Consider the following 14,331-nt stretch of genomic DNA (forward strand, 5'->3'; position numbering starts at 1 on the left):
GCTTATTCAAACAAAACCCACTGAAGTTACTTGTAGTACAAAACAAATAAAAAAAAAGGTTGCTCTTTGATAAATATGGTCATTATACTGACCACATTTATGAAACAATGACGCAAAAGATCATTCATTCAGCTGATGCTGTGACAGCGCTGTTTCCACAAAGTTTTTACCATTTCGTTGTACATGTACAATGACAATAAAGGGCGATTCTATTCTATCTATTCAATGGACATTCTATTGCACCAGCTCCACTCTATACTACAGACGCAGCAGAGCACAGTCTCCCTCAGGCTGATCTATTCAGGACACAAAAAACGTGTCATTTTTACTGTTTATGAAAAATGTATAAAAAATTGTAAAACTTGTATGATGCTTAACAAGGAGGTGCAGCAGGTAGAGTTACAAACTAAAAGGTCAATGTTTGATCCCTGGGTCCTTCAGTCAGCTTGTTGAAGTATCCTACTGAACCCCAAACTGTCCCCTCATTGGAGTGTGAATGTGTGCAAGGCATGGAATAAAGTGGTGCATGAATGTGAGCACTCTATCTGAGTGCTCAGTTAGGTAAAAGTGTGATATAAGTACCAGTCCATGAAAAATTTAATTTTTCATGGACTGGAGGGAAACCCCTAACCTCATCACTTGACTTAAACTTTTTGATAAAGATAGGGGTGAATCAGGTGACCCTCAACCATTCCTTAGTTATGCTGCTATAAGGTCAGACTGCTTATACCTTTGATACACTGAGCATTTCTTCTTCACTTTTCTTTCCCCAGGTGTTCATACACTACTGCATGCCATTGAATTGTGTCTTTTATCCCCCACAATCTGTGTTTTGTCCTGTCTCCCCGTACCCTCTTTGTCTTTTCTCTTTACCCTTACTCTGAGTTGGTTGCACCAGAAACTGAACTGGTTCTGCAGGAGTTTTCTTCCTGCTAAAAGTGTGTTTTTTCTTTTTCATTCTGGCCGAGTGCTTCCTCATCAGGGGTTATCTGATTGTTGCTGTTTCCTCTCTAACCTTACATTTAAAGCACCTTGAGGCAATTATTGTTGTAATTTGGAATTACACGAATAAAACTGATTTGAACTGTAATAGTTTTAATAATAGTTTTGTCAGTTATAATTTAGCCTATTTATAATAATTGACTTCTTAACGCCCACTTGTAGTACCATTCGGGGCCCACCAGGGGTCCGTGGCCCACATTTTGGGAGCAGTTCGGGAGGGGCGAGAGCTAATTGTAGACATTCAACATGGCAGCAATTTTGTCATATTTCTATGGACAAAGGTCAGTAATACAAACTAATCATTAAATAATATTTAAAGCCACGCAGGGCATAATAACACCTGTGTGTTCAGATGTCATGATGACGTCTGGCCGCAGGGGGAGCGCTTCTTCAGGACATAACGGTGTTTGTGCAACCCTGAAACCCTTCCCCGTGTGGTGTAGGAAAGGGCAGAGAAGCGGGTTCCCCTGGCGTCGTTAACCATGTCGGGTAGAAAGCCCAGGTCTGTGGCAAACCCCCTGGAGTCTGCGATCACCACACCGAGTGAGAGGATACTGAAGGAGTGCCACAATCTGTATGTGGACAGCGAAAACGGTAAACAGTCGATAATCTGGATTAAGGCTAAAGCAAAGTTAGGACCGCAAAGTAGAAACCAGCCCGCCCTGGCTGTGGTATTATGGTAACCGAGCTGTGCCACTGCTGAAGCCCCCGACTGAAGTTTATGTGGACTTAAAGGTGTAATGCTGCTTGTTTAGTGTGTGTGTCAGTCTGCAGCAGCTGCTAGTGTGTGTCAAACACGTGACGTTGAACATCTCAGAGGCTCCTCTGCAGCCTCGCTGGGCAGTGCCCCATCTGACTGTATGCATTGATGCAAAATCACATACACATAGATATATAGAGACTTCATTGATCCCAGAAAGAGGAACATAATTAAAGTGCCGCAGTCGCATAGTGACGGCCTTATACTGTAAGATATTACAGTTAAAAAAATCATCAATTTAATAAGAAAGCCTCCTGTAGTGTGCTTTTTATTAATGGGAGATTATTATACCCTTCTGGGGTGCAAGCAGAGAAAAGCAGAGAGAATATCAACTTGTTTTCTAGAAGGTAAACATTTGGAAAGGTGTGGTGTCACGAATAATCCTGTAACTCATTTTAGTTACCTTGATCACCATGTGTCCTTTAAAAAACAACAACAACTTATTATAGTGTAATAGCTAAATAAAAACACAGGCTTGTATAATTTGTTATATGTCAACCTTTGCCCTCTCTTCCCCTTCCTTAAGAATAACTTGAGAGATAACAAATGAGAGATGCCTCTAGACCTTTGTATTGTATGTCAAAATCAAGTAGATATATTGGAATTACATTTCTAAAAGAAATTTTTGCTCCAAAGAGGAAAAAACCTTAGAATTTATGTTCATTCTTGGGAGTCTGATTTATAAAACAAACATACACATTGTGACCGCATAGGGTTAGGGTTCAGGTAACTTAGACTTCAGAGGTTTAACATAGTAGAATTTTACTTTAAGCATAACTGTCTTGGAGCTCATGCCAGGCAACAGGCATCAGTTTATTTTGCTTTTACTGTGATAATTGTCACTACTGAGAAGAGTTGTGAGGGAGGACAAGTGGTAGTCATTTCATCTGCCACTTTGTAAAATTTTCCTCTACCTACTCTTTAACCATGTACGATTAACTATGCATCTGTGCAGGCTTACTATTTACTCACAACTACATTATTTTATTTTAAAACCAGTCTAGAGCATCACAGTACAAAGGTACCACTATAGTCATTGCATGTCATGATTGTGTTGTGTGTGTTTTTCAGGCTTGGTAAAAATTGCCAGCAGCCTGGGAGTCCGTCTTCTGCCTCCCAGAAAGAAGATCATCGTGATGATAATGGGTAACCACTCTGCAGGAAAGAGCTCCTTCATTAACTGGTATTACTGATACTACTTATTGTTGTTGTGATCTAATAACGCTGCCTGACCATCACATGCTCTGCTCTATGTTTCAAAGAGAGACTGGTGTCGAGAACATCCTGTTCACACATGACTTTTTGAAAGCGCTTTGTGGTTTGAATGCAGCCCAGTTTTGCCCCAGGAAGTGTGGATTTACAAAAGAAAATGGGGGAAAAAACAGGTGTAATTTGTTATTTTGTATGTCAGTTAAATCTTTTGTCACCATCAAAGTTTTGTCCTCTTTTGAATAAATGCTGGGTAGGAAATATGTATGCTGTAAGATTAGTGACCTTTAGGCTACTCCCTTATTCGCGTCACCACATTGGGTGGATCTGCATATTTGAAATGCAGATCGAGGCATACAATGACACTGTAATACTGTCCCACATCCGTGCTAAAAGAAAGAGCATCAAATCACCATTAATAAATACCATATGTACTGAATCAAATATAAACAATGTGTGCAGACATAAGAAGGAGGGTCTTTTCTGAAACAAGCCTTCCTGGGATTTGTGTCTCCTCCTGTCCTTGAACTGGGGACCTTTCACAATCTGGGAAAAACTTCCTCTTCTCCCTTCTTCTTCTTAAGCTTCTTATTTTCCTCTTCTCCTCCTTTTCTTCCTTCTCCTCCTCCTGACCCTTCAGGGGTTGCCAAAGCAGATTATCTCCCTTCCCGACCCTATCCCTAGCATCCCCCTCTGTCACTCCAGCCTTCCCCACAACCATGTACATCTTCTGTGGTCTTCCTTGTTTCCTTTACAGACAGTTTAGAATAATCAGTAACCCAACATGCTTGTCTGTGGTCTGTGGGTGGAAGCCCCAGTACGCAAAGAGAACCCACCCAAGCCCCAGCTGGCCAATAGATTCAAACTCGGGACTTTTTATGTTGTGAAATGGCAGAGCTAACCACTGCACCACCGCGCCGCCCCTGATTCTAACTGATCTGACATATTTTAGAGAGAGGGGGCTTTCTGCTGACAAATTGGTTAAGGTGACATTTTTTTTCTATTGCAATATTTGTTAATTTGTTAAATCTTTCAAGATTCTTATATACTCATCTTCGCTAATGTTGAAGATGCTCTTAAGGTCATCACTTTGATTATTACTGCTTAGAGATTGCAAACTGGTTCGAGGAGTGTTTTTCTACCTGACATTTGTTCTCTAGTCTCTTGATGTCCAAATTCTGTAATATCCCACTGATCACACAACTACATCCTTTTAAACAAGCCACAAGCTATATTATTACAGATGGATGGGTTTGTGGGTAGGTAGGTAAATTATTCTAAACATTAAAACATGAAAGAATGAATTTAGTTTCTTGTGGATAAATCAAATTTACCAAGCAAAAATTCAAACAGTGCATTGTTTGAGCTTCTTAAAATGTTAGGATTTGTTTATTTTCCCTTTGATTGTAAACAGAATCATTTTGCAGCGTTTTTTCACATGTAGCTTTCCGCAAGAATTGAGGCGTTGTTGCTTTAGCTCTTTCTCACTTTTGATGGCGTTATTATCTTTCTAGGTATGTTGAAGAGCACATTCAGAAAACTGGGGTGGCCATCGAAACGCAGGGGTTTACCTTCATCACAAGTGGACGCAAAAGAGAATCTCTGACGGTAAGATCAGCGTGGACACGGCCGGCATGTGCAGCTGTGCCACGAAAAGATTTCCCAGCCAGAGCTTAAAAAGGAAAATTGTGACAGTTAACTCTTTTACTTCAGTGCAATCCTTTAATTTTGTTCTCAGTATTTGTTAAGAAGCTTGTTTTTATATTCAGCTATCACCTTTTAGTTTTGTACTCAAGGAGATGTTGCGATTGTTTGACTTCAGTAACATGAACTGAAGCTGCAGTCAGTCATAAAGGCTGATGAAGCAGGGTGTTTGATGTTGGCATTTATGTAAGGCACTCCCTCAGCCAGTGGTGATTTCTCATTCTATATGCTGCTCCACTGAGGGGCTTTGTTGTGTATGCACGCACACACACACACACACACACACACACACACACACACACACAGAAACATCTTTGCAGCATGAGAACAGGCTTGGGAGACACCTGCCTCTCGGTCGTCTCTGATATCCCTTCCCTCTGCCTCTCTGTTCATATCCTGATGTGGTGAAGGGTAGGAGTATGAATAATACATTTGGAGTGTAGGACTGCAGAGTAGAAGGATTATCTCCAATGTGCAGGAAGAGCTAAGGCGTGCACACTGAGCCGCAGCACACCAGCTCGTGTAAAGCACCAAGATGAGAGAGGACTCTGTTGTAGAGGGGCGGGAAAAGACTGCAGGGGAAAAAAATGCAGGTTTGTCTCATCGGGTTGTTTCTAACACTGTCCTGTTAACTCTTTCGCAGGGGAATGCAACGCTGCATCTCTATCCTCACTTTCGACCGCTCCTGGAGTTCAAAGGTAAGACTTTACTTCTTCAACTCTTTACTATACTACATTTTCATGCTCTCTCAGTGAATGTGCAGATAGTTCCTTCTGTGAAACATTAGATTTGATATATATTCCACGTGCGGGTAAACAGTAAAAACTTGGGGCTTTGCATCTCTATGCCTTTGATCGTGATATTTCTATGCTCATTGATGATCATCACCAATCAGTCTCTACAATTCGCAAATTATTGGAATCGAGAGTTAAAACTGCAGGAGATGAATGTAATCACAAACTGCAAAAAGGTAGCTGTACCTTTGAGGTTTAAGATAAGGCTCTGCTGGTGGCTAATGAATATTTACCTCTGGATGCTGCTGATCAAAGTCGGTTTTAAAGACGCGTTGTGATCTGTAACATCACAAGAATGTCTGCCTGTTTAATGCTCGGTTACTCGTGGGCTGTTATTAATCCTTATCACAGGCTTCTGTGATTTAAGGTTGGGTTTAGGTCCTTCACCTTGATGACTCAATAGTGAGTCATAAACTTGATGATAAATCGGTCCAGACTCCTGTTTTCTTCTTCTCACACACGTGCGGCGCTCTGATATTGTTTTAAGACAGTTTTGCTCAGATCTGTGCGTCAGCAGCGCTCTGGATACGCCACCGGACGGCCGCTGTGAACGTGGTGATCGTCTACAGAGTCTGGGTGTTGCCTGCTGGCTGAGTGGGGGTGTGCAGCGGAGGGTGGGGGAGTGTGTTTGAGTGTTGACAGGCAGTGTGTAGAGAGTGGGGGTTCACTGGGTGCGGACCAGAGCGAACACTGTATGGCGTATGAGTCACACGCCCCATCGGCAGCAGTGCAGTTTAGTCAGAAGGAGCTGCTGAGAAATGTCACAGCTATTAGAGACGGCGCAGCCCAGACTCCAGCAGCAACAGCTTCGCTCCGCAGGCCCGAGCCTCGCAACAATCTGCTGCTGGAATACAAGCAGGATTTTTCTTTTCAATTCATTTCAACTTTATCGTCATCGTCGCCGCCGCCTGTGGAAACCAGCTGTATGAGACATTTGTTTACCTGTCACAGCAGCCGAGGATGACTCATCAGAAAAGCTCCATATATCCATACATGTGGGAGAAGCTGCTGGCTGCACACTTTGGTCTCCTTTGGGATGTGCTTCTTAATTTGGCTTCATACTTAGATCTTTATGTGTCTGTCTTATCAACCTGTTGTCATGGGTTTAGCCTGTATGCTTTGTGGGAACTGACTGCTTTTGCTGCACATTAAAAAATAATCATATCCGCTGGTTAATCAAGGTCTTTGGCTTCTCAGATTCCTGTAGAAGTATTTGCACCATGTCTGCTTTCACCTGTTCAGCTCAACAATTTCTTTTTTGGTCTTGGTCGATGCAGCGTTATTGCAGCCTTTGCCCTTTTCCTTGTGCACATGATCTCCTGCACGGTCCTCTCAGTTACAGTCAGTTCAGGAACTTAGCGCACATTGGCAAGTATAACTCTCATTTTCAGCTGGCAGAACTTTTTTCCTTTCCCGCACGGATCGATGTATCTGTCCCCGTTTGTGCCTGTTTATTTAGGATTATATGGAATAGCTGAAGTGCGGTCTTGCAGCGCTCTAAATTAAAGCTACTTTATGAAATCCGCACACACCTAAACACAAACATACATATTTTTAATGTTTCTTTTGCACAGCAGGGATATCTCGGTACTCAGAGACTTTTCTTAGGCGTGTGATAAGAGGCAGATCTATTGATATTGTGGCCATGCTGATGTGGGAGAAACATGAGGGAATGCTAATGTGCCAGAGGAGCAGTGGCTCTGCTCACTGCAGCACAAGGATGCGATTTGTGCTGGCTGTTGACACCTGCCTCTTTGCATGAAACGGCCTCAGTGTCATCCCAGGCCTCCCTGGTGTGTGTGTGTGTGTGAGTGTGGGTCGGCGTGGGAGGGGTTACTTTGTCACTAGTAGGGATGCATCTCAATAGTGATCCTGTTCTATTTAAGGGGAGGGGGGGTGTTCTTATGTGTGGTGGTTGTGGTGGATTATCGTAACCTCTCAGTGCGTTGCCTCACAGTCGTTCTTCACTGGCTAGCTTTATGTCCCACGCCCCACACTAAAGCTGCCAGTTGAAGAGCTGTTGTGTGTAACCATGACAACAAAGCTCTCCACAGAGGGCAGTGAGGAAACAGAGGCCTCGTTAATATTTTCATGATTAGAAAAACAGAAATAAAGTTTCATGTGCGAGGGTGCGGCTGCTGTATCATCGTCACAGGACGTGAACGTATCTTTTCACACGTGCACAGCTGTGTCTGTGAAGAATACGATCGTTTTGGAGTTAAATTATAGCTGCCGTCCCCAAAATGCAAAGCTCTTAGCATAAAAGTTGCCTTGAGATCTTGTTGCTGATCTCCCTCAGGCTTCCAAGTATTGACCGCACTGCGGCTTCCTGTAGCACACAATATTATAGCCATTAGAGGCGACATTTTCCTGCATGGACTGAACTCGTTACCTTAGTTACTGTGTCTTTATCTTTTTGCACATGCACGCCATCTCTGTTTTCCAGGTGTTACTGACTACCTATCTGCTGAGATCTCCACCTCCAAGCAGAAGAAATTCAGCCTGGTGACTTTCGTGGACACTCCGGGTTTGGTGGACGGGGACATGATCTACCCTTTTGATGTGAATAGTGCCATCACTTGGTTGGGTGTGTCCTTTAGCTTAAACTTGTCTCTTCAGTGGTGATCTGTCTTCTTCTTCTTCTCCTTTGTGTCTACTGTACAGCTGATGTACAGCTGCAGGAATGTAATAAATGCTTTTTTTCTCTGAGCAGGAGAACAGGCAGACCTGATATTTGTGTTCTTTGACCCGATGGGCCAAGCGCTTTGCAAACGCACGCTCAACATTGTGGAGAAGCTGAGCCAAAAATGCGCAGACAAGCTGTTGTTCTACCTCAGCAAGGCAGATGAAGCTGGGAAGGAGACAGACAGACAGGTCAGTTTACCTGATTTGTATAATTTATTTTTGTTTCAAAGAAAGTTGAACCTGTGAGATGAACTTTTTTTTTTCTCATCAGAGAGTGATGATGCAGATAGTCCAAGAACTGTGCCGCCGTCCAGGTCTTAACAAATGTGGCTTTGAGATGCCAACAATATACATCCCGAACCCACAGAAGGTAAAATGATCTGTGTTGGTTACTTTAAACTGCTGTGTTTGTATAAAAATTACTTCTGGTTGTGCAAATATTATAAACCACGGCAGTGCAGTTATCGCTGCACCATCTTATGATCTACAACCACGAAGCGTGCGTGGTAGATTTGTGCATCCCTCAAGACCTCCGCTTCATTTCTGCTGAGTGAGTGCAGCTTCACTTTCTGCCAAGTCCACAAGGCTGTCAGTCAGAATGCCCTCAGGATTTGTCATGGAACTTTCCAGACCATCCTTTATTGAGATGTGCAGAGTGTTTTTCATGTTCAGTCCAAATCTGACGTGTTTACGAGCTGTTTGTCTCATGTAGCCGAGCAGGTGTGTGAACCAGATCGATGGCGTTTGTCAGACCATCGAGAAGACCATTAACCAGGCTGTTCAGAAGACACTGAATCAGCTGGAGAAAGATTCTGACCTTATTTGTTCCACTATCAGCAGCAGACTAGAGCAGGACAGGTATGACCTCTTGCAGCCTTGATAAAACATATTATGTGTACACTGAGCAGATAAGCAGCACCAGATACTATCAGTTGTGGAAAATGTATGATAGCACATTATTGTTATGGTTGTGTACACAGGGCTGATGTGGCTTGCAACAAAAGCATCCGTCTTCATTCATTCCTGTGCGGTGCTTTGGGTGTTTTCCTGCCTTTACTCTTCATCCTCAGTTTTATTGTGAGCACCTTATCCAAAGAGCAGCTGGAGGAGCTGTTGGGTGAAGGTGCAACTCGAACCATCACTATCTTCACAGTAAGTGCTCTGAATGAATATCAGTTTCATAATATTTCATTAATTACTTCATTAGTGACTTAACATAGTGTCCTGAGCTCTCTGACTGTCTATTACTGTGTGTCTGAAAGGGAATAGTGATGTATTTATGGGACTGGATACCTGAAGATGGGCAAGTAGTCTTTGTCATCATTTTTGGGGCTTTTTGCTACCTCCTGCTTTTCCTGGCAAAGTATTTTGCAGGGTAAGTGTGGCAAAATGCAATTTAACTCGTAGAGATTAATTAAACAGATCGATTTTGTTCATATTGACATGACAGCATCACACAGTTGCTGCAGATTCGTCAGCTGCACGTTAATGATGCAAATCTCCCGTTCCGCCACATCCCAAACAGATAGTGATCTGATCAGTAGTGATCATTTTCACACCCTGAATTGCAGCGTCAGTTTTTGGTTCTTAGCCAACAAGAATGGTACCTGGTGTGGTCTTCTGCTCCTGTAATGTTAAAAGCAGATGGGTTAGAGAGCATTTAGAGATGCTCTTTTGCTCACCTTGGTTGTAATGACTGGTCATTTGAGTCACTGTTACCTTCCTTTCTGGTCATTCTCGTCTGATTTATGACATCAACGAGGCGTATTCACCCACTGGATATTTCCTCCTTTTCTGACCATTCTCTGTAAACCTTAGATATAGTTTTGTGGGAAAATCCCAGTAGATTAGCAGTTTGAAATATTCAGACCAGCCTGACTGGCACCAACCACAGTTCATGTGTCCGTTTAATGTCACCCGATCAAGGAGTAAACTAAACAGGGACTGGTTCATTCAAATTTTCAATTTCTTTGTAGTTTTCTGCAAACGGTTTTTCTATTTTTCTGTCCTTTTGAATGCTCTTGATGGTTGAATAAGATCATTATAAGATCGCAAGGGCCTTATGTCGTATCAAGACATTAAAAAGACTCCTTTAACGCTTTAAAGAACTAGGCCTGAGAACCGGCCTGTATGATACGCTCAAACATATAAATCACATTTCTTCCCCCTTCTGATGCTTGGTTTGAACTTTTTCATTTTAATATCAACTTGACCTTGTCTACATGTCTAAATGCATTAAGTTCCTGCCATTTAATTGGCTGGTTAGTTTTGTGTAATGAGCAGTTGAACAGGTGTAGACTGTACATGCAATTACAAACACGAGTATTTTAATGCTGTCATGTTCTTCATTCTCAGCCGGAGGAATAAGACTCTGACGAAGAAGGAGAAGAGGACGATGACAGAGTACAATGATTACATCCAAGATATCGTCAAGACTAAGAAGGTTAGATGTACATTTTGTGTCCTTATGCTCTCTTAACTAAGTTGTTTTTTCATTTGGATTGTGCAAATCTAAAGGCCACAGTAATTAAGTATTTTATTGATTTGTTATTGGTATAAAGGAAATTACTGCCAACTCTGCTGCTTCCCTTCATTTTATGGAGCTTTTTAGTGTTGATCGGGTTTTTTTTAAGTGAGCTGACTGCTAACTAAAAACTAGAATGCTTCATAAGGTAGTAAACTTTATGTCAGTGTTGTGTTTTCAGCTAGTTTAACTTCCCTCGCTCGGCCCAAAAAGAAAAGAAAATCAGTTCATGCGTGTTGTCAATTTATCAAACATCAGGATTGTGAATCTCACACAGGTAACTTTTTTTCCACAGAGTAAATTATATGAATGGTACCTCCAGCAGTGTGCAGCAGAATATGACCTCTGACCCTGGGTAAGCCGAAGACACTTTGCACCAGTACCTGTAAGCTCGCAGGTGTAAGCTCTAAATCAGCCGAGATCACTGCCAGCAATTATCATCTCAGCAGCTGATTTTAAAAGTGCCTTTATTACTAATTATTGGAGAAGCTATGATTGTAGTCGTTTAATGAAAGTCAGACTGTGACTGGATTTTTTTTTTTTTATAGTCTATGGGTAATTATTGCGAGAAAAATATGAAATGTTTACAAATTACAAATTTTGAACTTGGGGCTGCCTTTACCAGAAAACACATTTTCACAGTGTCCTCTATAAAGTTAGTTCTCATTGTTGTCATGTGATCGGTCTTTATATCGCACTACACTGTCCTGAGCACAGTGTTACCAGAATGTGTTTTAAGCAATAGCTACAATAACCAATGCTGTGATTAAAGCCTGGGCATTATAGTTGGACATCTGATAAAAACATGTTTATTGCGTTGAATCCTTCTCTTGCTTCCAAAGAGCCAATCACTTATTTTTATAAATAAATCGTTGTCGTGTAATCATTGTTAGATGTTCCACAGACTTTCAGTACAGCACAGTACGGTGGCCTAGAGCAGCAAAAAGAAACATTTGACGGGAAAGTTGGTGACAACATTTCTTGTTTGTGACCGGATAAAATTCAAGTTCCTGGGAACAGGTTGACTCTATCATTATACGAGCATGTTTGCCCTACCCCCTGTAGAAACACAATATTCCCATTGTTCAAACCAACAGAGGATATTGTATATTTTGGCCTTGTGTCACCATTGTAATGATTTATATGATCCAGTCAAAAGGCTGGATTGGCCTTTTGTTCCCGCCTTACGTTCCTGTCCGCTCTCTACTCTTCTATCAAATAGAGGCTATAAAAATGCCACCTAGAAATCCTTGCTGAGGATCTGCTTTAGCTGCGAATGGTCCCATGGTGGGGATTGTAGCTCTCAGCATAACACAACCTCATCTCTTTGACCATATTTCTTTTAAGTGGGCCTCAGGGCTTTCAAGTAAGGTTTTTATATAAGAGTAGCATAGAAGCTGGAAATCTCTCCCGACTGTAGCCGGCGAACTTGATTTTGTCCAGTCACAATAAAAAATGTTGCCCCAACGCTTCTGAGAAAGGTGAGTTTTATTTTTTTTTTTGTAATGTTTTTTGTTTGTTTGTTTGAAGTTTCATTTAGTTCTTGTTGTAGTTTTTGTTGTGTTTTGCACCTCAGGGACACCATAGTACAGTGCGCTGTCAGGTACCTCTTACTTGTGTTAATAAGCACTGAATCCTGCCGGTCCGTTATTGATAGATGTAACTAGTGACACCATATATTGCCTTCACCACACTGTTTGTAGATGTATTTATCAGTGTTGACAGATGTCAACATGTGAGGTGCTTTTTCTTAGAGATGCACTGATCCAATGCTCTACATTACCATTAGAGCTGCTTTTGAGGTTTTCTTTTTTTTAATTGCAGTGACTGATATAAATAAACCTCTAACATTAGTGAGCAGGTTAATCGGTCACATGAAGATGGTTATCAGCTCGATAAGTTAACTCACAATTTTTCTACATGGCTACGAATGTGTTTACATGAACTGCATCTGATCAATCTGTAACAGCAGATCTGTCCGTTTTATAGGCTGATTTTACAATGGGAGGTAAAACTATAATATTAGAACAATATGAAGCAGTCAAACACACACAACACTGGCTGAAAGCAGAGTGTGTGTACGTAATAGAAAGATTATATTATTAAAAGGCACTTTGTGAAGAATTTTGGTCAGTAAGACTGGAAAAGCACTACTACATTAATAAAGCCTGGCCGATTGAAAGCCAGAAAGGAAAGTTGGTATAAATGCTGACTGTGTAAGTCAACAGACATACTAGCATTACAGCTCTATCACGAATAAACAGCCACAGTAAATTGTGGATGAGATGCGTGTAAGGCAATTGTTGCCTTACTCTTTCAGCTGCAGAAAAAATATGAAAAACAGGTCAAATATAGGTCTAACTTAGCTGCAAATGAGGTCCACATGCACAAATATGTGCCCTGTTTTAGCATCCTATATGAAGGAGTCTATATCTATATTCCTTATTGATGCTAATGACAGAAAAACTTACTCTTCCAGGAATGGTGATACTATTTTCTGCTCCAGAGCAGATTAGCTGTCTGGCATAAGTTTCTATGGTTATATATCCCAGAAAGATGTGAACTGCCTTTGTAATCCACAAAACCCAGGCCTAAACTTGAAGTTACCTGGCTAAGATGAAATCTTGCTTCATAATACATGATGCACTGAAAGAGTTGGTGGCAAAAGCACTGAGTTGACATTTCAGAATTTTTATCAGAATAGAGAAGTTGGATCGGTGCATCCTTACTTTTATCCAAGCCTCCAGGCTATTTGCAATATAGTTGTGGACACTCCCAGTTTGTTTGTTTTTTAATGTTAGATGGCTCACAATTCAGATTTTTTATATATATAGTTGTGAAACTTCATTTATAAATTCTGTGAAATGTTTGTGCTACTGCATGAAATCTAGACTCAAGTGATTTCATCTATATTTTTAATAACCATGAATCAAAGAATGAAATCTGTCAAGAAAAACATGCAAAAACTACGCTCTGTCACCTCTTTGGAAATCATTAAACATTTTTTTTAAACCTGTTACACTTTTTTTTTTTCCAGTTAATACAGTCAAGAACAGACATGCAAATAACAAGTAGAATAACATGAAAAATAAAATGTAACATAAAGCAGTTATTGTTGGAAGACTTTTATTTCAAAGTTTAGTTATAAAAATGCCATTCCAGACATCTCTGCAGGGAGAACAATGCCTTTTTAATCGCTTTGTTGACGTGTGTGTCAGAGCTCAAGTGTTTCGGGATCTGCGGCACTCCAGGATGCAATCAAATATCTGCTTTCTATCATGAAGCGCATTGCAAGCTCTGAACCACTGAAACTGCAGTAACTGTGAGGAAATATTTAAGCAACAAATTCAATTTTTCTGCTTGCAGAGGGACCGGCAAACCCAGGCCACAATCCTCAGTTCCCTGAGTTAGTAACAAACAACGTCTCTACAGGGGTGACGGCTATGCAAATTAACCTTAAGCTACTATTGCTCACTATTCATTTCCGAGGGGTTATACCTACTTGTTAGAAAATACACGAATCTACAATGCAAGCACTAGTATGTGATCAAAGAATAAGAATTCCATTTGTGCACTCTACTAGCAAGGCAACCATAACAGAGAGGTAAGCTGTGAGTCTAACCATTATAATAAATCACAAATTAACGCTGCGA

At 41.2% G+C, this 14,331-nt stretch overlaps 1 protein-coding gene across 1 annotated transcript; it reads left to right on the forward strand.

Moving 5' to 3' along the window:
* Positions 1 to 1,433: 1,433 nt before the first annotated feature.
* On the forward strand, positions 1,434 to 13,694 carry si:dkey-98f17.5 (uncharacterized). The gene is made up of 12 exons (XM_004544526.3): positions 1,434 to 1,596; positions 2,834 to 2,945; positions 4,486 to 4,579; positions 5,319 to 5,373; positions 7,916 to 8,056; positions 8,183 to 8,343; positions 8,426 to 8,524; positions 8,867 to 9,012; positions 9,135 to 9,306; positions 9,417 to 9,529; positions 10,510 to 10,597; positions 10,974 to 13,694. The coding sequence occupies exons 1-12, from the start codon at positions 1,485 to 1,487 to the stop codon at positions 11,025 to 11,027; spliced, it is 1,347 nt and encodes a 448-aa protein (XP_004544583.1). The 5' UTR covers positions 1,434 to 1,484; the 3' UTR covers positions 11,028 to 13,694.
* Positions 13,695 to 14,331: the final 637 nt, after the last annotated feature.

Source organism: Maylandia zebra, linkage group LG12 (genome assembly GCF_041146795.1).
Source record: "Maylandia zebra isolate NMK-2024a linkage group LG12, Mzebra_GT3a, whole genome shotgun sequence".
In the NCBI taxonomy this organism is placed as follows: domain Eukaryota; kingdom Metazoa; phylum Chordata; class Actinopteri; order Cichliformes; family Cichlidae; genus Maylandia; species Maylandia zebra.

What these genes read in the sequence shown, in the direction of transcription:
- si:dkey-98f17.5 (XM_004544526.3), top strand. Translation starts at nt 1,485, where the DNA reads ATGTCGGGTAGAAAGCCCAGGTCTGTGGCAAACCCCCTGGAGTCTGCG. An exon ending in AAGAGCTCCTTCATTAACTG is followed by an intron (nt 2,946 to 4,485) that starts GTATTACTGATA and finishes TTATCTTTCTAG; the next exon opens with GTATGTTGAAGAGCACATTC. An exon ending in ATATCGTCAAGACTAAGAAG is followed by an intron (nt 10,598 to 10,973) that starts GTTAGATGTACA and finishes TTTTTTCCACAG; the next exon opens with AGTAAATTATATGAATGGTA.